The sequence below is a fragment of the Thermobia domestica genome, chromosome 3 (genome assembly GCF_964235325.1).
Source record: "Thermobia domestica chromosome 3, izTheDome1.hap1.1, whole genome shotgun sequence".
Classification (NCBI taxonomy): Eukaryota; Metazoa; Arthropoda; class Insecta; order Zygentoma; family Lepismatidae; genus Thermobia; species Thermobia domestica.
Window position 1 is genome coordinate 63,501,031 of NC_137456.1, and position 27,218 is coordinate 63,528,248.

The 27,218-nt window shown below is 34.6% G+C and overlaps 1 protein-coding gene across 1 annotated transcript in view; it reads right to left on the reverse strand.

Moving 5' to 3' along the window:
- Window positions 1–19,104, reverse strand: part of Liprin-beta (liprin-beta 1) — a 146,438-nt gene extending 127,334 nt beyond the window's left edge. The window contains exons 1-2 of the mRNA XM_081750995.1: window positions 18,899–19,104; window positions 8,739–8,977 (exon numbers count right to left, since the gene is read on the reverse strand). Coding sequence (XP_081607121.1) covers window positions 8,739–8,874 — 136 coding nt within the window. The 5' untranslated portion in view covers window positions 8,875–8,977; window positions 18,899–19,104. The remainder of the gene's footprint in view (window positions 1–8,738; window positions 8,978–18,898) is intronic.
- Window positions 19,105–27,218: the final 8,114 nt, after the last annotated feature.

The following is a 27,218-nucleotide window of genomic DNA, read 5'->3' on the forward strand; positions in this document are numbered from 1 at the left end:
AGCGTTCCTTCATTACTTGCCTACAACGTCATCGTTGTAACAATTATTTTTAATTTCATTATAAATGTGCCATTGTCTTCCTTAGCATAAATAGCATAATGTCATGAAATGTTACTTGTTTTAAATCTTATATGAATGTTTCCAAATGGAATATAAAGTTCCAAGATACATACTTTATACTGTTTTTCCACTCGATAACGACGCTAGATTAATTATCATATTCTAATTAAATAGTAGCCGATTGTTTCCAACATACTGCAAGTTGTACAAGCGTCACACGAATAGAATATAACTAATATTTCTCTCTTCTTCTCTTTATGGTTTCACACATAGATCAGTGATCCATTGGCATAATGCGTATCAGAATTTCGTTTCATAATTTTAAAAAAATCTTCACTTCATAGTTACAACAGAGATAAGACGCATTTGGAAGAACGCTCGAGGTAATACTGTTTTGCTCTTTCGTCTACAGCATTCAGTGATGATTTACTAAACAACTCGTAAAGGAGAGGTCACTGAGCCAACAGTCTCAAACCTAAGTAAAGTTCACACTTGCCATATATATATATATATATATATATATATATATATATATATATATATATATATATATATATAAAAGAACTACGATTTAAATTATATTTGTATATGTGAGTAGTAACTTGTTCCTTTACAAAAAATACAATTAATAGCACCCACAATAATGAAACCTGATTCAATAAATGAATCAACACATAATATTAATCTGATCCTTAACACCTGCCTTCAAACTCATTCACTCAGTGGAGTATTTCGTCTGTGATTTAATTGGTGTCAGCAAAGATGCCTAGAACTAGAGACTCTTTAAGGTGATCAGAATTTTCATTTACAAAAACGGAACGCATATGAATCGGAGAGGACCTATCAACCTGATTCCCATATTGCATTGGAAATGAAATTAAATATTTGAGTTTTATGTTTCACGATTATGCCGGCTAGGCTAAAGGAGACGGTGAAGATGAGAAATGAATGAAATGGTGGAATGAAGAAAGTGGGAGGAAACGGGAGAACCCCGAGGAAACCCACGCACACGGTATTTGTCCGCAACACAATTAACTTGGCGGGAGCAGGGTTTGAACCCGAGACCCCATATTGCATTGGACGCCAGCAATATTTTCAAGTTACAAAATACACAAGTAACGCACTCAAGAACATCTACAAGTTTCAGTCACAGCCTAAAGCGACATAAAACTATTTAGTTTAATTTTCCATAATTATGCACTCAAGGTTAAAGAAGGCGATAATAGAAGAAAGTGAATGATCATAAAATTTGTGCTCATCCTGGGAATCGAAGCCGGGACCATATGCAGCAAAGCTACATGCGCGGCCGCTAGAGCAATGGGGTGAATTTCATGTCTTAAAAATTCTCAATTAGTACGAAAAATAGTTCCATACCTAGTAATTTTAAGGAAAGAGCGTAAAATTTGCTATTATTAATATCATTTACATTTTAAATAACATTTACTGGACACTGTTGATTTTTGCTTTTTTTATTGCTTAGGAAAGTAGTCATTTTTTATTATATACATTTTGAAGCGAAACTCAAACTACTTTTCGATATAATCACCGTAGAAATTTAGCCACTTATTATAACAATGAAAAAGCTTATAAAGTCCACTGTTATAAAAAGTTGCCGCTACGATTTCAATCATTCCTGCACGAAAACTTGATGGTCTGTGTCGTTATCAAAGCGCTGTGTTGTTAGTCAGGTCTTCATGTGGGAAAATAAGTGGTAGTCACTTGGTGCGAGATCCGGTTAAATGGCGGATGGTGAAGAACCTCCCAATGAAAGGCCTATTAAGAATTCCTGAGTCCGGTTGGCAAAGTAGTTTATGAAAAAGAAGTACTTTTGCATCCATTTTTTTAAACTATTCTTCGCAACTTCTATAATATTAAGCAATATTTTTCAGCAGTAATTATTGCACCACGTTTCAAAAAGTCAACTAGCAATTCACCTTCCCTATATGAAAACACAGTAGTCATAAATGTTCCTGAGACCAGGTTTACAAGAAATTTCTTAGTTACTTTGGATGACCTGGTTGTCCCCACTCCATAGACTTTGGTTCACTATTAACGTGGTTACGCCAGTGAAGATACGATCAATAAATGAAATCGCTGTCTTTGTTATAGGCCACAAGGAATTTCAAGGGGATTGCCATCCGCTGAGTTTTGTATTCCTCTTTCAAAATATTTGAAATCCATCTTGCACAAAACTTACGGTAGTCTAACCTTTGAGTCAAAACTTAATGCAATAAGCTCCGTGAAATTTGTGTAAACTCAAACGAGAGCTCTGTTGCCGTAAAACGGCGATTTTAACGAGTCTTGTCATTGATTTTTGACACCAGTTCATCTGTCCCAATGCTCGGTCGCCCACTTTGCTCTTCATTGTGAAAGTTTGTGTGGCCACTTTAAATATGCAGTGCCAACGTCTTATTTCGCTTTCACTTATTACATCTTTACCGTAAACTTTACAATGCTGTCGATGAATCTGTGTTTAGGAAAAGGTTTTTTGTACGTGTGTGAAGGAATTCTTTCAATTATGAAGTCCCATTGATGTAATATTCAAACTCGAAACATTTTGTGTTTGTTCTCAAACAGCTGCTTAGAGAACCCCAGGAATTGAGACAATTATGCCTCTAAAATCAAAGACATTCTTAATTTTGATTTTGCTGCTTCTTTTCTTTATGTGGCTTGATATCGCCGGATAAATCTTTACCCGTGAAGTGATTTTTGTAGCCTGTTCATAATTTGTAAACATTAATGGATGGTTTTACAGCAAATTTAAATTATACTTCTGAAAGTTTTATTTTCACTTCTGGGAGATATTTTGGAACTGTGCGAATCCATATTCAATTTTGACTATTCGATTTGCTAAATCAACTGATCTTGAAGTAACCCAGGTTTTTTTTTTCTTTCTTTCTTTCTTTCAGTCGTAACCATTACCTTTCCTAATTGTGCAGACATAACTGATTTTCTGTTCTACATCTTATAATTGCCAAGCTATGAGTCTTGCTCTCCTGAATATCTCCTTTTCCTGTGTTTTGTATTTACAGATCATTTATTTTTATATATATATATATATATATATATATATATATATATATATATATATATATATATATATATATATATATATATATATTTTTAACCATGGATTCTTTGTATTTATTGCTGTTCATTGTTTTTAAAATTCTAAATTTCACACCGTCCGAGATCAATAAGATGGTGAGTTGATTCAAATTGGTATGTTATTATATCCTACCTATGTATGAGGTAATCAACTACGAAACTAGACATCGTTACACACAACAAAAATGTCAATTTTGTCGGATAACAAAATTTGAACTTTTTAATACCTTATGAATCTCTAAAGTTAAACGGCACTAATAAAATGTTAATAATATAATTATACAACATTAAGCCATAACTTTATTGCGTTATGAATTAATCTAAACTGATGGAAATGATTTAGTAAATCTTTTATAGCCTAATACATCAATATATGAATATTACTGAACTAATTTACATAAAAGAGCCAACATTTTTGTCTGTGTGATGCGTCCAGGGTTATTATTTTTCCACTATATATTTCTCAAACCCTACTTATCTTTGTAGCTCAAGATTACTTCTTGAACCATAGTTGTTTTTCTTGCCTTCTTCTTGTGTTCGGTAAAAGAATAACTTTGGCAATTAAGTTGAAAATTAGTAGATAGTATGACTTTTTTTTCTCTTTTCTGAGGAACTAGGAATAGTCGCACGAACTTCCATCTTCCTTGCTGAAACACAGTGTTTCAATACCCATCAACATTAAACTAGTTGAATGATCAGTGAAGTGTGCTGAATCGAATGCTGTGGAAATTTCGACGCAATGACAATAAGTATAAGGTTTTTATTGTTTGTTGCAATTCATAATTTAGTCCCATTGCTTGTTATAAGCTACTTTTATCCGTGTTTAATTTTGGGTTTTTGGTCCTGATGAAGAACGATTCGTATACTTTTCTTTCTATAAGCAAAAACGTTCCGTACAAAGTGTTTTGTTTCTATAATGGAGTGCTTACATTCACTTGCATGTATACGTAATGTTAACTAATTGCTCTGCTAGAATTTGAAGCTAACGCTTTCTATAATTTGTTTGCAGATAAATTTGAACTAAACGTTTAAGTTTGTTACAATAATGCAATATCAGTTTCACGTTAAAGGAAAGCAAACAGCTATGACGACGATATCCTCATATGTATAAGAAGATGCTTTTGCTTTCGATTAACAGAGTGGCAGCAAGTAAAAAATAGTTTTTATTGTAGAATCTGGGTAAAACTTGGAGAATGTGCCAGTAAATTTACTGCAAGGATTGGAGCAATTCTAAACATTGACATAAATTTAACCTACTATGTCTTCCTGTACGGTGGCCACTAAAAACGAAATTTCCTCAATTCACGAACCGTAGTAAACAATTAATTAATTAATAAAATAAATAATACAATGAAGTAGTGCAAATCTGGTATTTTAATCGTTTCATTACAATAATGACAGATTATTAGTTCAAATTTTGCTTTAAGGACAATTAAAATAACCACAGTAACATGATTTATATCCACATAACCAATGAACATTCAAATTATTTATATAATCTCCTGCAAGCAGTCCTACAACAATGCTGAATACGGATTAATCTCACATTTTCGACGATTTATCTTAATCCGATAATTTGTCGAAATAATCTTCGAGATCAGTGTTGGCGCAACACCTTATCCTCACTTGGATGATTAATTTTGATTTTATCCCTATCCACAGATTCATTCTCAGTTGGTGAAACTAAGCGTATGATTGCCAAATTCATTTCACCGAAAGAGAGATGTCATGAGGTGTATAAATGGCAGGTGTGAGTATGAAGGAACGTGCCAGGATGTAAAAAAGAAACGTAAGAACTGAAATTATACAACATACACAGGATTAACAAATAAAAAGTTCTGTTTCCCAGGATTCTAGAGACAATCACATTAAGTTTTGGATTGTTAAAGCATCTGTTTAAAAACGAACAAATTTTGTCAATTCCTTTTTGCCAAACTAATTTTGCCGAATTTATTTTGCCAAACTAATTTTGCCGAATTTAGTATAAGCTGAATTTCATAAAAGAACGAAATAATATGAATCACATTCTTAATACAAAAAATTCCATCCTAAACAGATAAGAATAAGCATAGCAGGACACGGATTGAATGAATGATTATGGTTACATAGGGACGTCGGCAAAGAGCACGGAATGAAATAATACACCGTTGTAAGAAAATTTCAATAATATAAAATGTTTCAGCAGTAAAAGTACAAATGAACAAGTGAGTATCGTTTCACAATGTGAAACTAAGACTTCCAAACTATGCGAATTCAATATTCAATTTGAAGTACTACATCTATGACTACTAGTTGCAATAGAGGAATAACATCAAAAATAGAACCCGTTCCTTGGACCCTTAACCCATATCAAAAAGCTATTTCTCGCTATCCCTTATTGTTTTTGCTCTATGGCGATAAAGGCTGAAACCAAAAATCCTTTATTTTAACCACTTTCAGACTGAAGAGAGAGCTAAGGCAGAAGACAGAACCTATTCTTGGGACACCGCATCGATTGGAAAGAAGAAAAAATATCTTGATAGCTTTTACCGACTTTGCTCTACGGAAATCAGTATTGAAACCGGAAGTAAAAGTAAACTTGAATCACTTTGAAATCAGAAAATGGCTAATTTGAGCCACTTCCCGTTTAATAATAGAGAATTAAAGGAGCAGATTGAATTCATTCTTGGGACGTTAAATTGATAGCAAAAATCAGCATCTTGATAGCTTTTACCGTTTTTGCATTACGGGAATTAATAGTGAAACAGATATAGTAAATTTGAACCACTTCTAATTTTAGTGCAGTGTAGTGGATAGTCACAATATGTTCCCTTGATACGCTGAATCGTTTGTAAAAAAAGCTTCTTGCTATGTGTTACCGTTTTTGTTACAATACATTTCGTAACTAACTTGAGAAAATTTAATTACACAGTTGGTAAATACTGCAACCTGGCAAAAGTTGATTTTAAAACTTTTAACAGACAAAAACGAAGATGGAAAAAAGCAATTATCAGTAGTTTAACACAACTAGAACATTTTTAAAAATATATTAAGTCGATTTTTCAGTTAGTTAATCAAGTAAATTTATTTTAGAAATTTCCTTCACCTTTATTACTTAATTTATTCCCAAAGCACAGTTCGTAGAACATAACACGTCAAACAAACATGGGACTGTCGTTAATTTGCTGCTTGAAATACGATACAAGACAAGCATTACAGACTTTGAAAGTTCATTACAAACTAGCTTATTATCATTTAAAATTATAAAAATGTTACTAAATTAGAACTACACAAAAATATCAGCACAGAATTTCATATGTATTATTACACTCAAAAGATACTTTATACGTAAATAGCTTCAAAAATTTGTGTTGTTTTATATATATGGGCGCTGATTTATCCACGTGTAATTACGTATGATGTTCAAGAACATGGCGATATAGCTATAATTTCAGTATGTTCTGATGATTCTAATATTTCTAATATGCAATATAGTGATTTACAAGGATAATTTGTCATTATTGTTATCTTTCAGTTTTAGATGCAGTAAATTATCATAGAAAATTGTTTGTCAGGATAAGAGCCACTATTTTAGGCTGTTTCAACTAATACTTATCTCTAAACTTACTCTTGCGAGAATTAACATTTTGACCCCAGAAGTACTTAAAAGCCAAGCTATCACTGTGCCGGTGAATTTAAAGTTTTCCTTCTTTTTAAATTAAACTGTTGTTCTTTTACAAGTTTCAAAAGTAAAACTTTCACTAAATATTCAAACAAACAAACAAAACAACCACAAATGAATATATTTCATATACTCACGTTTGTTAGTACTAAAAAAACAACCAATGTATTCACTACTCCAAATGTTATAACTGATCCAAAGAATAGAGCAATATATCTAATCTTCTTAGCAACTATGTTCCATCTTATTGTATGTACAGTAAATACTTGCATTCCTCTATACCTCTTTATTATTGCTCTGTGGCCAGTGCAAACTTTACTTAACACAATTCAGCTTTGTCATTCCACAGATATTATATATTTAATATGCAAAATATCTTCATAATAATTCACATCAACTTGTACATCCATAGTAATTCTGTCTCTTATTTGTACAGACTGTTTCTTTAACTATATAACGGAAATTCACATATTTCTAAGCACTTCTTACCCAATCCTATTTCCAACAATGTTATCTTACAGACCAGCAGATATTCTGGGGAAAGTGTTCACATTCTTTGTAATCTTCTGGGAAAGTTTGAAATTATATAATACATTGAAAGCATGTTTTTCTCACTTCGTATTCCATTTTCATATACTAACTCTATGGCCTTTGAAACCCGGAGGTTCAAAACCGCGTTCACAAAAGCTCTACATTGAGTTCTGTTCTTAGCCAACTGGATCCAGTTTCTACTTTACATTCCTATTTCTGCGAGATCCATGTTAATATTGTCCTCCCATCTGCAACTGGTTGTTTTTCGATTGAATTCCCAGTTAAAACTTTGAAAAAACGTTCCTACTTTCTTCCATTCTGGCTACCTGACCCGCCCACCTAAGCCTCCTAGATTTGATGACCCTAAAAATTTTTGGTATACGGTATGAATTATGTAGCTCTTCGTTATGGAGTTTTCCATTCCCACTCTTCTTGGATCTGATTATTCACCTTAGGATTTTATTCTCTAGTACTTTTCGTCTATATTCTTCCCTCAAAGTAAGCGACCATGTTTCGCAACTGCATACTGACAGACAAAATTATCTTTTTATATATTTTAAGTTCCAAATTCTTCGACAGGATTTGCCAAGACAAAGGACTTTGGACTGAATAATAACACGAATTCCCTACTTTCAGTCGACATTTAATTTCATCGTGTATATGGTTTTGATCTATTTTGATCTTGGATATTTGAAAGTACCCACTTTGTCGAAAGTATTATTTGATATTGTCGTGTCTATAATTTCCAGTATTACGGGCACGGCAAACTTCCATGAATTTAGTTTCCTCCGCATTTACTTCTAAATCAATGTTTCTGCAGGCATTCAATAAAATGTATATTATATTTAATTATTGTACACATTTACTCTAATTTACATCAGCAAAATTTAGTTTACTTAAAAAAAAAAAAAAAAAAAAATGAATACCGAGCAAGAATGTGGAAAACAAAGGCAGGAGTGAAGTGACGATTGCAGCATGCTGTCAATTCATTTTCTTACAGTGATTTCCTTGAGATGCCATTATTCAACAGTGTGTTGAAGAAGAAACATTTGTGTTATACATAAGGAACTAGAAGGTTTGTGCTACTAAATGCTGAAAAAGTTTACGTTGATAATTCATATAAGCCTTTAAAAAAATTCTCGAATTTCACTCCGCATCTCGTGGTATTACCATGTTACCACAATTACCATCACCGGCACATGACAGTTAAATTCTTTGGTACTAGTACCAAGCTTGAGTTCGAAGTATTAATACTCTGATACTTAATTTGTTTGGTCACAGGAAAATGTCTTTGTTGAAAAACCTAAAATTCTAATACTCTTAATAAACAAATAAATAAATAAAACAGTAAATCGAAATGAAAGCCTATTGTACTTACCAGAAATAATGCCATCCATTTGTTGTAGTGCAACTTCCAACAGTTTGCTGGCATCCTCCACCTGAGGGTTCACTGAATTACTCATATTTACATTGTTCGTTTGACGCTCTTCGGAGGACTGGTCTGCTTTTCCCATGCCCCACGGGAAGTTGATATTACCTTATCGTTTTCGTCTCATGCTACTTGGAATGTTTCTTTTCTGTTAATGACTTTGTCATCTTCGCATATCAGAAAAAGGTCTGAAATCACAATAATGTAACTGATTAAAATTTATCTACGTACAAGACACATTACATATATTTACTTCACACACAACACTAAATGCAATATATTTTATATGGTTTTTAGCGTTAACGATGCATAAATAAAAACAAACAAAATAACAATATTATACAAAATAGTTAGCTATATATATATAAATATATATATATATATATATATGACAATGAAATCTTTCAGTTTAACGACGATTATGCCCTTTAGGCTAAGGGAGATGAATGATTAAGGCAAGTGACACGGGAAGGACACGGGAGTGAAACTAGCTGAAACCGTGCTTCGCATTTGGTTCCTAGGTTTCAGGTATAGAAAAAATGAAATAAATTGACATACCAAATTTTTACGTCTCATGATTGCGCCCTGTAGGCTAAAGGATAATTAACGATCATGGCAGAATTGGTAGAATGAGAATGTGGAAGAAAAATAACTCCAAGAAATGTTAGGGATTTAGATTTCTGGGCTTTCGGCATCTAGGCCATTTAGCCCTTCACGATTTGAGGGATGACGTCCCTCGGCGAGCACACAATCCGGGGAAAGGGAAGGAAGGGAGCGACCTGGGACCTATAAGTTAGGTACCACCCCGGCATTTGCTTGGTGTGAATGAGGAAAATCAAGGAAAACCTCATTCAGGGTGGCTGACCTGAAAAAGCGTGTTACACTTTTTCGACCGAGTGACCCCACCGGGAATCCAAGAAATGTTGTCCACCACAAACTTACGTGGCCGGGGATCGAACCAGGGAGCGCATGCACCACAGGTAAGCGCTCAATTACTGAGCTCCATCTATGCATGTATTATATATATATATATATATATATATATATATATAGTGTGTATGTGTGTCGGCACTTATTTATTTTATAAAATTTCACCTATCAAATGGCCAGGTAGAGTGAAAAGGGAAATCAATCAGACCTACAATTCTCAAGTATTCTGAAAGAAAGGTCTATACTTAAAATTCCCTGACTTTTCCAGGATTTTTCGAACTTTTCATGAAATCCCCTGACTTTTCCAGAACTCTTTACGAGTAAGCTGAATTTCGTGACTTTTCGAGATTTTCCAAATCGGTGAGAACCATGAATTAAACTTCAATGAAGTTTCGGGAAGAGCTTTAGCCTTCCTCAACATCAAACTTTGAACAATACATCGATTCTTAGCACCGGTGTGGAAATTCCAGTGGTGTCGTCAACATAACCTTTAAATTATTTAATGAGAGTATGGAACACATTATAATATTTCCAATCACTCACCTACTTATGTCCTTGGTACAATTTTTGTTACAACTTGACACTTATCCTCAGAGGCACACAAGTTCTTTTTTCCAAAGACCTCCACACTGTTAGGTTCAACAGTAGAAACTTAAGAATATTACAGAAGTTTTATTGGTACGTAAGACATTTGTCTTTCCCAAAATATCGATAATCTTTTCATTGTTGTACGAATATAATTACGTAGGAGCTTCTACACCCATTTCTCCTTGGAAAATGAAAAGATGGTGGATTATTATAACTGAATCGCAATAAAAAAAAGGGCATTTCATAGGAAGCTGTTAAATACTTATTTAATATTATTTTGATGTTGGTGATATATACGTTTTATGGAAGTTGTTGTGTGTCGTGTTTATTTTCTCTAACTGGAATTGCCAATAAATCTTCGTTGATTAGGTAATCTATCTTTTCTTTATATAATTGGAGGTGTTCTGTGTTGCTTGCGTAAATTTTCGGCATTCCGAACCACGGGAAAAAAAATATTTAGCCATAATTATAGGTCGCCCTTCCGAGGCTCAATCTCAGGACCAGTTAGTAAGCTAATTGGTTACAACGATGTCGATAATTTGTGTGTAAAATCTAAAAGATACAATTTTAGTGCAAACTATTTTTATTTTTGGGTAAAAAGGTGCAATTTCCGAACATTGTGTTAATGATTTTTTTTTATATTGATAGTATTTAGAACTCTTACATATCTTGTACAGTCCGCAGCAAAAAAACCTGCAACATGAGCATATAAGTTTATTATGAAACTACGCCTAACAGCTCAGGGAATCAACTTAATATCTAAGTGGTACGAATGACGCCAGGAGAAACCTCGGCGTCCTCCCCTGCACACTTATTTTGGAGCAAAACACTTCGTCGTTTCACAATAACTATACACGCTCATGTTGCCGATTTTTTGGTGGGGAATGTACGTTCTTGCATTCTTTATTTCATATTTAAACCCCCATAAAAAAAAAATACTTAAATCTTGGCAAAATTTTGATAGAAAATTCATTAAATTTTATATATTTATAGGTTTAATATTATCAAAAAATATATTATTATTATTATTATTTAAAAATCATTTATTTTCATCATAAAAAGGAACTTCCTTAATTGGCAGTTCACTTTGATTGGGTATGTAGTAGTGGTGGGCACAAAAACAAGTTTTTCGGTTTTTAGAAAACAGGTTCGGTTTTCACCGAAACCGATTTTCTCCAAAACCGGTTCGGTTTTCCGCCGGATCCGGTTTCAGTTTTCTTCAAAACCGGTACCATTTTTTTTCCAAAATGTATTCTATTTCTGACCAGAATAGTGTTTCGTTGTTCTCCGGAAACCGAATCTGTTTCCACAGAAATAGTTTTATGTGTTTTCCAAAAGTTGGATAAAATCGAAATGTCGGTTTTTCTAGAAACCGGTTTCAAGTTTTTATAAAAACTGGTTTTGCCCATCCCTAGTATGTAGTTGTCATGCAGTTGCCATAGTACTAACAAGGAGGGTCACGAAGTTGCTCCGCTAAGATCTGAACGAGACAATTGTGTTTGCATTTGATGTGTTATAACTAGACGAATCCCAAAGTTATACGTGCCACCGGGCGAGATATCGTGAGTTACAACATATTTTGTAATGTAAAAGCTAGAAAATACCTGGTAGAATAGGTTGAAGCGAGTCATTTGTTCGGAAACTGTTGGGTAAGTGGAAAACTCGGACAATACGTATCCCATCATTTTCAAAGAACATACTTTTTGGGGTAAAAAACTTGCCGCAGGGTCCTAGACGGGGTCCAACTCAAAAGTTTCAAATGGCAAGGGGCTTAATTAGCACATCGTTTGAAAGAGAATGGAAAATGAAAGAAAATGGCGCAAGTCTCTACTCTCTACGACAACCCTATGCAAAATGGCGGCGGGTCAAAACAAAAGCTTAATTGAATCCAAGATGGCCGCTTAAAACCTACGTCGAAAGGATTGGGATACTAAACTGCTGAAGCCCAGACAAACAAATTTTTCATGAATGTTGAACAGTAGGTGACGAAAAAATGCGAAATGTTCAAAAACGCGACATCTTGAGTTCAAAATGCCGCACTTTGTATCGAACGCATGTCCAGCTCAAACCGCTGGTGTTGGAGAAGTGAAATGTGGTATTTACGTTTATGGTCAATAGTAGATATCCACAAAATATCAAAGAGTAATTCAATATGACTGCCAGCGTGAAAAATTAGCTTGTCTATAAATATACTATTTCTTGGAATATTGTGACCAAACCAACAAAGTCTGACGCAGCTCGATGTATTGAAATGTCTTACACGTGGTTTGGTACTGCTCGACAATCTTGTAAATGAATGTTTTTATATATTTGTATTGCTTGAAATATTGCTGTCAAACCAACGAATGGTATACAAATGTAACCATAACGAATACGTTACAATAGACCCCCCAATCTGACTGGTGCAGTAAGTTTTTTTGTATGAACTACGTATGACAAAATTAGAAAAATGGTGAAAGGTATTCAACTTTTGTTTAGCAGTATGAATAGGAAATAAGAGTTGTGTGTTCATCACATATTCCTTATATTCACGTAAATGATATCGAGAAAACCGTGACGAACATGCATTAGGAACAAAACATATATATGTTGTTACGGAATGAAATAATAGTTAAAGTGAATCAAAATTCAATTGTTCTTTGTCTTCCTATTACTTCTAAATACATAATAGAGAAAATAGAGATTTAGATACGTACTGTTATGAATAACATAGGTTTTAAGCGGCCATCTTGGATTCAAGTGGCCATAGACTTTTCAATTAAGCTTGTGTTTACACTTTGACCAGCCGCCATTTTGCACAGGATTATCATCGACAGTCAGGACTTGCTCCATCTTTCATTTAACAACAGCTTTAAATGATGTGCTACATAACCTCCCTTGCCATTAGTTGGATCCAACCTAGGACTCTGTGGGGACCCTGGGACAAGATGTTTTAGCTTAAATCGTTGTGCTTTGAATATAATGCCACACTTTCTTTCCTATTTCGACGTTTATCTCACCATTTCCAATTTATAGGGGTAAGCATGGACTTTTTAATTAAGTTTTTGTTTACATTTTGACCCTCCGCCATTTTCCACGGGGTTGTTGTAGAGAGTCGAGACTTGCTCTATTTTCTTTCATTTTACACCAGCTTTCAAACGATGTGCTACTTAACCCCCCTTTGCCATTTGAAATTTTTCAGCTGGACCCCGTCTGGAACCCTGGGGCAAACTTTTTTATCCGAGCTTTCCATTTACCCAACCGTTTCCGAACAAATGACCCAGTTCAAACTATTCTGTGAGCTTTATGGCTTTTACATTACAAAATATGTTCCCGCTCGGTGGCACGTGTAACTTTGGGATTCGTCTAGTTATAACATATTAAATGCAAACACAATTGTCTCGTTCGGATCTCAGCGGAGCCACTTCATGACCCTCCTTGTAAGTTACCAGGTCTTTCTTAGGCAGTTTTTATTAATTTACTGTTAGTATACATGGTTACTATGAGTTCCTGATTTTTGGTTACTCATCAGCTATGTTTGAGTTACCAAGTACTGCCTTTAGGAACAGAGCAGTTATTAGAGAGTTACGATGGTTTTCCTTTTGTTGCCATGCAGTTCCTTATACTACACGGTAACCGAAAGTGACGCTTTATAATTGGTCAATTGGTCTCTTACGCTTCTTCATTGTTACCCCTTCCAGTTACTTGCTTTCGGTGGGTTTTGAAATTAATTCATTGCCAGGCGTCGAAAAGCTAATAAAAGTTCTTAAGGACCATATATTTACATATTGTGTAAGCAATACAACATAATATATCTTGTATTGCTATTCTAGCTAAATACTATGTAGAATTGCACAGCATCAACGTGGAACAATATTAATTAAAGAGTGAAATTATGTATCAGTACCATTATTCCTGCACATCGAATTTTCCAGGTTGTCATACTGCCCATCAGTTGGAAGTTACGTAGCGAGGCATCGGATGGACCTTGATTTTGAAGTTCCTCCCACAAATATTATGGGTTATTACTACAATTGTGACAGTAGTAGTTCAAAGTTTTAAGGCTATTGAAAACTGTTGGGACCAAATAACTATGACTAATAATATATCGAAAAAATTTCATCGATTTCGTAGCTGTTTTCTCTACAATACTGTTCCAAGCTAGAGGAATATCTACTGTCGTCTATGTCACATCATTCGTTGGTGTTGTCCTGAGCAAGTCCGCTCAGGTCGCTTAAAGAAATCCGTACCTAGTTATTTATTTACATTTAGATGCTACGGAACAGCAGAGCTTAAATCTGAACAAGCACAGTTTTTTTTTTTTTTTTTAAATTTTTTTTTAACTATTGGAGTGTCACAGTATTATTTTCATGGCTTTTGTACGTTAACTTTTTCTTGATCTGATTCACGGGTAAACTGTATTGATTGCAACGTCCACAATTTTATTTTCAAAATTTAAACACGTGTATCTAATAATCATCGAATATGAAATCGTTCTTAAGGCGCACATATTTTCACTGCTTTAATTTACCTGTAAAGGAAGACCTTTGCAATACCAGGCTGCTAAAATGTGAAGTGTGATTATTGTTTTCTTTTCCTCTGTGTGTGTTTATTTATGCGCATTTTTTAAAAAATATTTTATAAATATCTTAGTAGATATTCTAGCTAGGTAGAATTAGGTAAATGACTGTCTTGTGTGTCATGTCTTTTATTTAAGATTAATTTAACGTATTGTGTAAAGAATAACTGGTAACCATATAAATATATTTACAAAATACTGTGATAAGTAAAAAGACTTTGCCCCTGCAGAAATAACAGTTTTGCTAAAAGGAAGGCACACGCTGGTTTCGCTATATTATTACATCTGGCAAAACAAATGGAAATGCAAGGTCGAGATATGTATAAGAATGAAAATTAACGCATACATGCTGCAGTGGCGTGATTTATGTAGAGAAATATTTGAATTACATTCTGTTACTTGTTTGAAAAAGAGTACAGTTAAAGAAAGTGAAATATTAGATAGATATTGAGCAATAACCCTTCTGTTGTGAAAAAAATTAAGTATATTAACAGAAAATGTAAATTCATAGATAATTTGGATAATTTAACGTACTAGATACCGGTGAATAATTTACCATTTCTTTCACAGTAGATTGATGTAAGGTTCCGTATATAGATTTACTAACTTAAACAAAAAAAAAGTCTACTTCATATTCGGTATCCAAGTCTTAATTTTGCTATTGCATTTCTGTATATTATATATATAACTCTTCATGGCACCAGGTATACATAGTAAAGAGTATAAAATTCTGGTTCAAGATTATGTAGTGAAAGTACAGTAATTTAACGATATTTGAGTTCATTTTAATTCGCTATTAAATAGTTACATCAATCTTCAATATACTAGAGTGTAAAGTGAATGTATCCACAATTAAGAGTCCTAGATTCGATTCCTATTTGCAATATTCAAAATTATCATATCGTGGGTAATTCATTTTTATATTTTTATCATTAATAATAGTTTTATTTTTTCTTTGGTTTCGCACCGGATAAACTTTTCTTCCATTCATTAATATTTAGTTCCATATTCGCTTTCTTTTATTTATTTATTTATTGTTTACATTAAGATGAATTTTGACTTCTTTTGGTAAACTGCTTCGACAATAACTGAGGATCCAATAGCCTGTGTTAGTCGTTTGATGTGCACAATTCATTTAACCGTCAATTACACATGGCAAACTTTGGGCAAGGTGCTGGAGCTTGAACTAGTAAGGGAAAGGTCACTAGACTAGGTCTAAGTTCTACTTCCTGAATAACGAATGGAATGAGCATTGTGCATTATTGAATTCACACCAGGAAAAGCCCATGTGCTTCGTGTTTACGTAGTGGACAGTACATTTTCGCAACCCAAACACTGAAAGAATGTGAACATCAATATATTTATATTACTTTACATCCGAATATTTCCACTATTTTATTTCGGAAGTGGAAGTATTCGGAACCAAATCCAACCTAACCTAAGCTAACCTGAACTAACCTAATATTAGTAGAAATAAGCGAAATTCTATATTTTTGGAGAAAATTATGCGGGACCCCTACACTAATATAACAAACTAAACTGGTGAATGTTTCGTTAAGGGTGTCCAGTAATTTTTTTCCACACGAAATTTGCAATTTCTCCACTTCTTTCCATTGATTTGCGTTTGATTAATATAACTTTAGGTTAGGTTAGGTTAGTTTTGGACCCCCTTAACGGAACATGGACCACTAAACTAACCTAACCTACCCTAAACTAACCGAATGTGAACAGAAATTACCAAAATTGTAACATTTTTTAGAGAAAAGAGCTGGACCCCTTCTGCTAAACATTCTAGCCCAAGAAAATTTCTGCAAGAGTGTTCGTTACTCAGGCGTGATGTAATATGTTAAAATGCAACGAGCATATAACATTAACAAAGAGAAGTGAATCAGGATTTCACATACGTTCTAGCTCACTACGCATTTAACAAGAATAACCAAGGAGCAGATCTGTTTTTGAAGTTCCTCGACATTGTAAGAAGAAAGGATAGAAAATTGCAGTGGAAGGTAAGTTAGTTAATTTGTCATATGTAGACACCACCATCGTTGACGCATCTAATCCTTACGGACATACCCCGTCGCTCCTGCTCGGCCACCCTGTTCCATTCCTGCCCTGACTCTGTTAGATAGCATTGGTGCTTTTTAGTGTTTACCCACAACAGATTTGGGATAGAGTATAGCCCGCTCCCCCCAGTGATTTTTAACGAATCAAAATGATTCTAACGTTTCATATTAGTTCAGAATGAATCGGAATCGCATGTTATAAAGATTTAAGATGTAAATCTTGTGGTAAGGAAGCTTTAATATAAGAAGAAGCAGTAGTAGTAGTAGTAGGAACGGGTTAGAAGCCCCGCACAGGGAGGTTTGGTCCTGGGTAAGTCTTTACTTTGACTCAAACAGTGACTTTAATCGGTTCTTATAGATTCAGTCACTTCCTGGAACTGTTACTGCCTGAGTCACTTGTTGGAACTCTTCGTTCCTTCCACGTGACGTTCTTAGTTGAGATTGACGGTAGTTCATATTTCTCCCACTAGGTGTCCGTACAGTCATTTGATAGTTTGGCAGTGTGATGTCACATGTTCTGTCTCCTTGTAGGAAGTGTAAGGAAACCTATGGTCGAAGGCTGAAGGTATTTCTCATGTATGGTAAAAGTGGGCGTTTATTGTTTTTTCTTGTTTGTAATAATAGTAAGTGCCCTTGCTTTAATAAATCGACGTCTGTGCGGAAATGAATATTTTTCAGTAGTGTGAAGTTGGGTAGTGCGCAACTGCGCTTGCTATCTTATTTTTTCCTGTGTGGAATCAGGAATTATGTATTTTTACTGGCATGTATGGCGGCGTAAATTTGCTGACAGTTTGTCACTTGGAGAGTGATATTTTCAATTTTTACGCCATGCTGGATCTATCTATCATTAGCTGTGAGTGTTCTCAATTTTTAATTGATATTATTTTTATTCTTGATTTTTTTTTTTCATTTGAGTATTTGGCAAAATTTTCCTTTGTATAAAACAGTATGTATAATGTTAAGAATTATACTATAATCTTAAGTGCAATAGGCACATCAGCTTGTTTTAAACATAGTGAATTATTTATAGGAGGAATGGTGTTTAGTAACATTTTGGCCCTCGTACTTATAGTATAATTCTTAATATCGTACATTACTTTCACTCTGATAGTAACTGTAAGCGATTCATCTGATCCGGTTCTGGGAGCAGTTTAGGAATGATTCCTAAACTGCTCCGAGAATCGGATTAGATGAATCAGTTGAAGTCACTGTTTGAGTCAAAGTAAAAATTTGCCGGGTTCGGTTCTCGATACAAGTAGTAGTGACTCTTCCAGTTCCGGTGACAAAGAACTGGGGGGAGCGGGCTATACACAAGCCCAGATTTGTTTGTTTTTTAAAGTTGGTTCATGTTGTATACTTAGCTCTCCTAAAGTAAATCTGTACCCATTAATGCAACTCTTTTAACTGGTTATGACGTAATACTACGTCAAGGCATCCACCTGAGAGTACACATTTCCAGAAATATGTGCCAGTTAGGGTTAAGAAACACTATCCTGGGTAATAAGAGTGCATTTCCTGCTAAAGAAGTTCATATTTCATGTTTGAATAAAATAGGATAGCATGTGAATTTGTAACCCTAGTCAACTTTCACGTTCTTCAAAGAACATAGCTAAGTACAAGGACAGTCCGAATTTCGAAATTTAAAATGTTAAATAACTCTTTACATGTAATTTTAAGTATATTAAAAGCATTCCAGTTATCAATTTTGCTGTTTTTACTCATTACTCGAAAGTATAAAAATTTCTGATATAACTCTCCGTGAGGCAACTCGAAACCTTCGAAATTAAGAAACTTTTATTCCTATCACCACTTATCATTACATCTATTTACTTCACAGTTCTACTTCACAGAAGAAAAGTTCACACATACTAACCCGTACTAACCTATTTACATACTACAACAGCAAATAAAAGTGATTCGAAATAATGGAAGATTTAAATATAAAGTAGGCGGCATAAAACATTCCTCACCCTTAATGTGTGTCATCCAACCAACGCCTTTAGGAAATATTCTTTACATTACATGACTTTTTCCGTTTACTTCATTCCAAATAAATTCGTAACCCAATTAACACACTTCACTTGCATCTGCATGACTTATACACCTATCCCTCAACTCGTCGTGCACTTCCCGTACGTAATTGACATAAAACGTGCGCCTGTGAAAGTAAACACTTAAAACATCTTCCACGTCATACTTGTACATTTTTCAACACAAATCCTCAATCTTCGGTATACATGGCCTACGTTGAGACAAAGGGCATCATTCCGTACGAACATTCACAAAACTAGTAGTGCGTATTTCAAAGAAAACCTTGCAAATATTAATTACTGGGCGTATGCCTAGTATCGCCAACTAAAGCACAGATTTTGCGTTGTGTCGATGCATGGGTTCAAAAAAAAATCTAATCTAATAATTATAACAGAAGTCTAGAGTTAAATGAATTGTGACGCTGAGATTTCTTATCTTTCGTATCAGTGAGCAGAATACTGGTGAGACTGTTGGCTTGACGTAGTGTGAAAATGATATATCTTTAAAATGTTGTCAAATAGTTCAAAATCATTTGGAGACGATTGTGCTCCCGGAATGGTGTATACACAGGGGATAACAAACAAAATCTAAAAAGACTTCATACAGGACATGTAAGTTCAGTGGCGGTGCCAAGTGAGGGCCTAGGGGGGCCAGGCCCCCTTGCTCTAATTCTTGCCCCCCCCATGCAAGTGAAACTACTACCGAAACATCTCTCGACAACAGAGTTACCAACTGCAGGATACAGTATGTATCAATAGTCTGCGTTCCGAGTAAAAAGCTCCAAGCTCGCTTTTCTTTGTAGTACACAAGATGTAATTCATCGAAATCTGTAAGTAGTATGCATTGACCTCACCATATGAACGTTTCTTTTAACCTCTGTCGTTCCTAATCGGGTTATCTTCTTTCTTTTTTGACAAAGAACCAGAAAAGAAAAAGCAAAATCAGTCATCATTCTCATTCGCTTCGATGTTGAAAGTCATACTAAAATATGATGTGCTTACTTACAAATAGCATGCACTGCAGTAAAACATTACACTTGCGTTGGACGAAAGAAGTCTTCGTACACTAAATAATTAATTTCCATTGATTATGGCAAAAGAGAACAAATGCGTATCATCCATTAAATAATTTGGTGGACCTGTACTACTAACTAAAGCCTAGGGAAATGAGCCTAACAAAAATCATTGATTCCTTATAAATAAATTGTCAGAAGTATTTTCTTTTAAACTGTAGCTGTACTGTAGCTTAATCCCAAAATTGCTACTACTAGAGAAATTTCGAAGTTTATCCCAGAGATAAAGCTACAATCTTCTGATTACTAACCATTAGGTAAGATACCGAGACGATACAACTTGGTCGCGGCAGGCCCGTAGCCAGCCAAAAACTTAGGGGGGGGGCGGCTGAAGTTAGGGGGGGCCGATCCAACCATATGATAGTTCATCACCATATTATAGTTCTTTCGCAAGCTTACTGTAAAACTTCTAGGGGGCCAGCAAAAATTTAGGGGGGACCCTAGACCCCCTGGATACGGGCCTGGGTCGCGGCAGTGATACTATTTTGTGTAAAAATGGTTGTTACTTCCGTGACCAGGTTGTATCATCCCGTTATCTGATGTTTAGTAATCAGAGATATATCAGGAGTTTGTGGGACTGGTCCACAGATATTCCAATTAGTAAGTTCAGTCAGTGAATATCAATTTTTATCGCAGATTAATATTTGTTCTTCGTCAAAATATGCATTTCTGAGAAAATTAAGCATTAAACATTTCTGACAAAGTTACATTGTAGGAATTATGCAGAATAGTAAATCAGTGGTGATATGGATTTTCAACAGGATATACTAATTAATGCCCCTCCTTCAAATCTAATCTCAAACAATATTTATAGCATCGACTACAGGATAGTAGCGGTAAGTTATTTAAACTAAATTTGAATTTATTTTAAGGCTTTGAAACACCCGAGACTCATAGGATAGAAATGAGTCAATAGGGGTATAAAAATGTCCCTAGTGATGCCGAGGAAGAACCTTGGTAATCTCCCCAGTCGAAATATTTATCCACGAGGGATCGATCACCCATCTTCCGAATCTTAAGCGGATGTTCTACCGCTGAGCTTTGGCCATTCGGTGTGGGTGTGAAGTGTTTGTGTATTTGAATTCAAGTCAAATTCTAAAAACTTGTGAAGGCAAACAAACGAAAGAAAGTAAAAGGCCACGTATACTTCTTTTGCTGTAAGGAGTTCCGATTGAAATCTGTTCTAACACTGTTTGATATTAGGGAAAGAAAAACACATTTCCTCTTTTTGCTTCAAAGAAGGTTCACTTCATTTTAATAAAGTAAAGGCAAATTCATTACTCAGTTTTACAGCCCAAGGGTAAAAGTAACCACCACTAAGAGTGTACAATTTTCCGCCACACCTTATTCAGCAGACTGACTTAGCAATCGTGGTAATTTTATTAAACTTTGGTAGTCCCAAGGATAGACCGTGTTTATTTGTGTCGTATTCTGTAGGAATTTGGATGCAATTTGATGTTAAGCCGTGCAGTTTTGCAGTGTCAGTCTCTTGCCGCAGTATTTTGACCTGAAAATTCTTATGGAAGTTTTTTTTTAATGAAACTTGTCGTCGTTTCAGTTTCGTTTTATGCGTAGTGTATTAACGCAGAATTTTCGATTTTTCACAACAGTAATCCTTTTTCTTGCAATTGTCGTCTGTCTGACTGGCTTGTTTTTGTTTGTCATTCTTTTCCGGAATAACTGAGAACACGTGGATTTCAGGGCGAATGTGCTACTATTATCAACTTATAGACAGACAAGAACACAAAGAACATAACAAATTATTTAATATCACAGCTATTAAAAATTACATATTACATACTATATTAAGTGCAATTATCTGTGTGCATATGGAATAGGAATACATGCCCTACGCAATACTTCGAGAGTTGTTTGATAACTTCACATATCAGCAGATATGTTTGGAAATGTATTCATTGTAGAATAGCAGAACAACAAGTATTTTCAAAGGAACATAATGTAACCGCACAACAGTAAAATTATTGCTTTGAAATTATTTATATTATACTATGAACGAACAAATCATAAAACCTTCCTGGGGGATTTCTCGGTACTGGGTATCTGTCATAATATAACGAATGAGAAAATCAACTAAAATAATTTGTTGCCACGTAATAACTGTACATTTACACAAAGTCATACTCATACTTCCATGAAAATCAATTACGAGCCCTGTGAAGACTATAAAATATATATCTCTTCTGCTGGTATTTAATAGATCAAGACGAAATTTTCAGTTTAAGTTGAACATGAAGCAGAACACCTAAATACATTTTATTATTCACCTAGTTAGCAGTGCTGCCAGGTAATAACTAAAAGAATCGCGAGAAGGGACTTCATTCATTCAATATCATTCAATTATTTTTCCTTTGTACGCAGAAATGTCTCGTTCGTTACGTAAACTGAAAGCCTACACTCTTCCAAATCGATCGAGGTATAACTTGTTCCACTATTGCATTGACGGTCGGAACATTGACATAAAGTCATACTCGTACTTTCATGAAAATCTATTATTATGAACCTTGTAAAAACTATAAAAAAAAAGGAATTTCCTTTGCTGCTATTTGATGGATCAAGATGAAATTTTCATTGTAAGTTGAACACGAAATGGGACACATAAATACATTTTATTATTTACGTAGTTTGCAGTGTTGCTACATAATAACTAAAAGAATTGCGAGAAGGGTCGTTTTTAGAAGAAATTTTCTTAAATATCCCTCAATTAGGTTTCCTTTGTACATTGAAATGTCCCGTTCATAACGTAATCTAAAATCATACAGTCTTACAAATCAATCGAGGTATAACTTGTTCCAGTGTTGTACTAACAGTCTAATCTACGGTCATTTAAAGATTTCCCATCGATGCCTGTAAATATACACGGGAGCTAAAGGTTAAGGGCCCCAGGACCTAGGTGTTGCACTTATATGTTGACCAACAACTATTTTTTGATTCTAAGGACCCTAAGGAGCATTTGTAATATAGTGGCAAAAGTTCCCTAGGCGGGGGAGTTTTCACTCCCTTGGCCCTTGATCTAAAAGAAGGTGGTGATGTAGATTTATCTGGTATGAACTCATAAACGAACGTGGTTGATCTTATAAGACAGCTTGGTCAGCAAATATCACAGCAACAGCAAAAAATGGATACCAAATTGGAGCAAATTAACACTTAAATGGATACAAGTTGGACCAAATGAACACTAAAATGGATACCAATGGAGCAATTAACCCAACAGATGAATGCTAAGTTTGAGCAAATAACTAATCAAATTGGCACTAAAATGGATAGTAAATTGGAACAAATAAACCATCAAATATATTCTAAATTAGAACAAGCATATTATAAGATGGAACAGATTTTACATCGATTTACTGACGTACAAAGTTCGGTAGAAGTGGTAGAAACTTTAGTCAATGAACATACTAGTCAGATCCGGGAATTGCTAGAAGTAAATACGATCAAAGAGAAGCTTAGTACTGTAAATGGTCATCGAGTTCCGGCTGTTAAACTTGTATTCATACCATACGAATCCAGAGGAATAGTGGAAGATAGTAATTCATCCGAAGGGTACTCAGACAACGACGATAGTGACGCTAGTATGAAGATAAATAGGAGAAGAAATCATTCATCTCACCATCGGAAAAACATTCCCGTAAATTCTAAATATTGTAAGCATAATAGTAAAAATAATCATTTTCGATTTGGTGAAATTAGATCCCTAACAAAATTTAATGGAAGATCAGATGACATCCCGGCTAGCACGTTCCTAGAAAAGTTCGAAGAAGAGTGTGATTTAATGGTAATAGGTAAATCTAAATTGTTGAAAATTCTGCCTCATATTTTATTACCACCGTGTTCCGTATGGTTTAAAGCAATCCGAAGTAATTTACGTAATTATCTAGATGTTAAAAATGCTTTACTTTCTAATTTTCAAAATTTTTCATGTTGGCCAATAGAGACGCCTTAGTTCGAAATAGACATTATAACCCAAAATTGGATAAGAGCTACACTGATTTTGTAATATCCGTATATAATGAGTTGAAATTAATTAATCCATATCAACAGGAATCAAGAGTAATGGCATCAATCCGAATCTTGTTACCTTTTTAATTGCAACAAATGTTAATTTCTGCACAATGCGTTAATTTCAATCACATTATTATGATAGTGCAAAATTTTGAAAATCAATCTTTGCAAGCGAATAGTAATCGTAATCAAGCCAATACTAATCGTAATCAATTTCTCCTTTAGCCTAACCGGCATAAACGTGGGACGTAAAAAAAACTAATCGTAATCAAGTTAGATATGCACCTGTTCGCAACATAAATGTCAGGGAAGAAGGTGATCTTAATGCTAGAGATAATAATAGATTCCATTGTAACGAGAACAGAACTGAACTTAATTTTAGGAGAAACGAATAATAATCGTAATACATTTAGGAATCAAGCAAACAATAAGTTTAACTTTCCACAAAATGAATTTCATAATAGATTCATAGGTGCCAGAAATTATCAAAATGGAAATCAGAATACTGTTGAAGTACACAATCGGCGGTACGGTACACAAGATTGTAGAGTACAATGCAACTTAACCGAACCCTTTGGCAATGTAACTTAAGCTATTGTGGCGTCCGATAAAACATTCAATTGATTTTTGTTTTATTTCACTTTGTATATAATTATGATTTCATTTCTCATTCTTACTTTGTTTGAATTCTATACAGATCATAATTCTTTGCGTCAAAGCATGCTAAAAGTAAATGGATACAGTTAGTTAAGACATTAGTTCCTTCAGATGTTTTATCCAAGATTAACATAGATAATTGAGTTTTCAGATTGATTCTTCATATAATTTCTTTACTTATATTAATCCTTGTTATGATATTGATTATATTGTTTCATTTGTGTATTGTTATAATTTCTTTGTACTAAACTATACCTTGATGACGGAACTCTTGGAGGATCACCACAAACCGTGTTGGAAGATATAAAGAAGTTGATTACAAATTCAGAGAAAATAGGTCTACAAATAAACCCACAAAAATGTGAACTTTTCTTCAATTCGGAAAAAAGCGACCCTAAATTTGTATCTGAATTTTCAAACATATCACCCGGAATACGAATAGTGAAAAATAATGAGATCTCATTGCTGAGTTCACCACTACACGAAGAAGGAATCGAATACCATTTCGACAAACACCTGAAAGATCTCAAAAGAATATCATTCCGATTAGAAAGTTTACCAGCCCACATTGCTTTCTTTTTGCTCAATAATTGGTTTGGCATTCCTAAACAAACCTACTTTCTCCGAACAGTTCCAACATGGGTCAATCCCTCCAGACTTCTACAAATGGATCACATACTGAAGAAAGCGTTACAATCAACAATAAATTACAATATTGTTGCTCAAGCAAGCCTTCCCATCAGAGTCGGTGGTTTAGGCATAAGAAAGGCTTCAGACTTATGCCTTCCCGCCTTAATTTCCTCGTGCCATGGAGCGCTGCCATTCATTTCCAAAATTATAAAGTATCCAGTTGATGAAGTGGGAATAAGCCATTTGGCAGAGGCTTTGGAAATTTGGAAAGGCATTTACGATGGAAAAACCCCGGTTTTAAAAGAGTCACAGAAACAATGGGATCAAATTATTCTAAATAAGGTAATCGAACACGAAATAGTCGCTGAAAACAACATTGAAAGTGCACGCATCAAAGCTTTAAGAGAGAAGGAATCAGGAGCATGGCTACAGTCAACACCATCTATAAACGTAGGGACATTCTTGAATGACAACTTTTTTAAAATCTGCATAGGATTACGCTTAGGCCTGAATATTTGCCATGAATTTATTTGCACCTGCAACAACAAGATGGACAAGAAAGGTCTTCATGCTTTGAGCTGTAACAAAAGTGGAGGAAGACTTGCACGTCATAGCGAATTAAACAACCTAATCAAAAGAACTCTTGCAAGCATCGACTTTCCGAGTATATTAGAACCTCCAGGAATGTTCAGGAACGATGGTAAACGGCCAGACGGAATAACATTAATTCCGTGGAAAAAAGGTCTAAGACTAGTCTGGGATGTCATATGTGTGGATACGTTTGCTCCATCTTATCTACAATCCACAAGTATAAAAGCAGGGAGTGCAGCGGAAGCGACTTGTTCACGCAAACACTCAAAATACTCTAAACTTTAAGAAGAAGATCATCATTTTATAGCCTTTGCTGCTGAAACAACAGGTGTCTTCAGCAAAGAAGCAATTGATTTTTTGAAGGAACTAGGAGCAAGTCTGACAGCAAAAACAGGAGACCCAAGAAGCTATCAATTTTTACTGCAACGTATAAGCATAGCCATACAAAAAGGCAATGCTGTCAGTATTTTGAGTTCCTTCCCTTCTTCCCATAAGCTTGAAGAAATCTTTTACCTCAGATAGAACACTTTAACCTGGCATAAGGAGAACAAGCGTCAAGCCTGAATCCCTAAAAATAAACCCACAAAACACTGATCCCTTCTATAGTTGACGAATGGCATACCATGCAATATATCAATACCTCGTGAATTAGCAGGGAAAGACTGTTGATTCTTTCTACCAAAAGAAACCAAAGAACAAAGGAAAGGTGCCCCAATGGATTTTCTTTAAAACTGGAAAGCTTTACCAAAGTTTTATGAACATCAACAATCTCAACTTTTTTGGAAAAGAGAAAAATCTGGACGCGAACATGCAGAAACTGAGGGAAGCCCACGATTTCCTAGATAACTTCTAGGGAAATAAGATGTACACAGGTGGAAATTCTTTGAGAATCACTATGTTGACTTGAAGAACAACAATCCTAATTTTCTAATTCTCATCAGGGAGAGTGGAATAGCGGAATTCAAGCAAAGATGTTTACCAGATCTGAGTGAGACGAAGAGGGCAGCGTAGTTTTGAAAAATTTGTAACCTGAAAAAATTAGCCATTGTCTTTGTCAGGTTTCTAGCTTTTGTGTTTTCAGTTGTATAGTTTCTCCATGTATGTAATTAATATTAAAAATTGTCAGATATTAATAAAATTTATAAAATTGCTTGCTACAGATATAGAACAGGTTAACATTTTAATAAAACATATAAATTCCAACTTTGTAGAAAATTGAACTTGTACGAAATGTAATTTCTTTGTAATTCGTACTTCTGAATTCTATGTTATTTACATCTATGCAG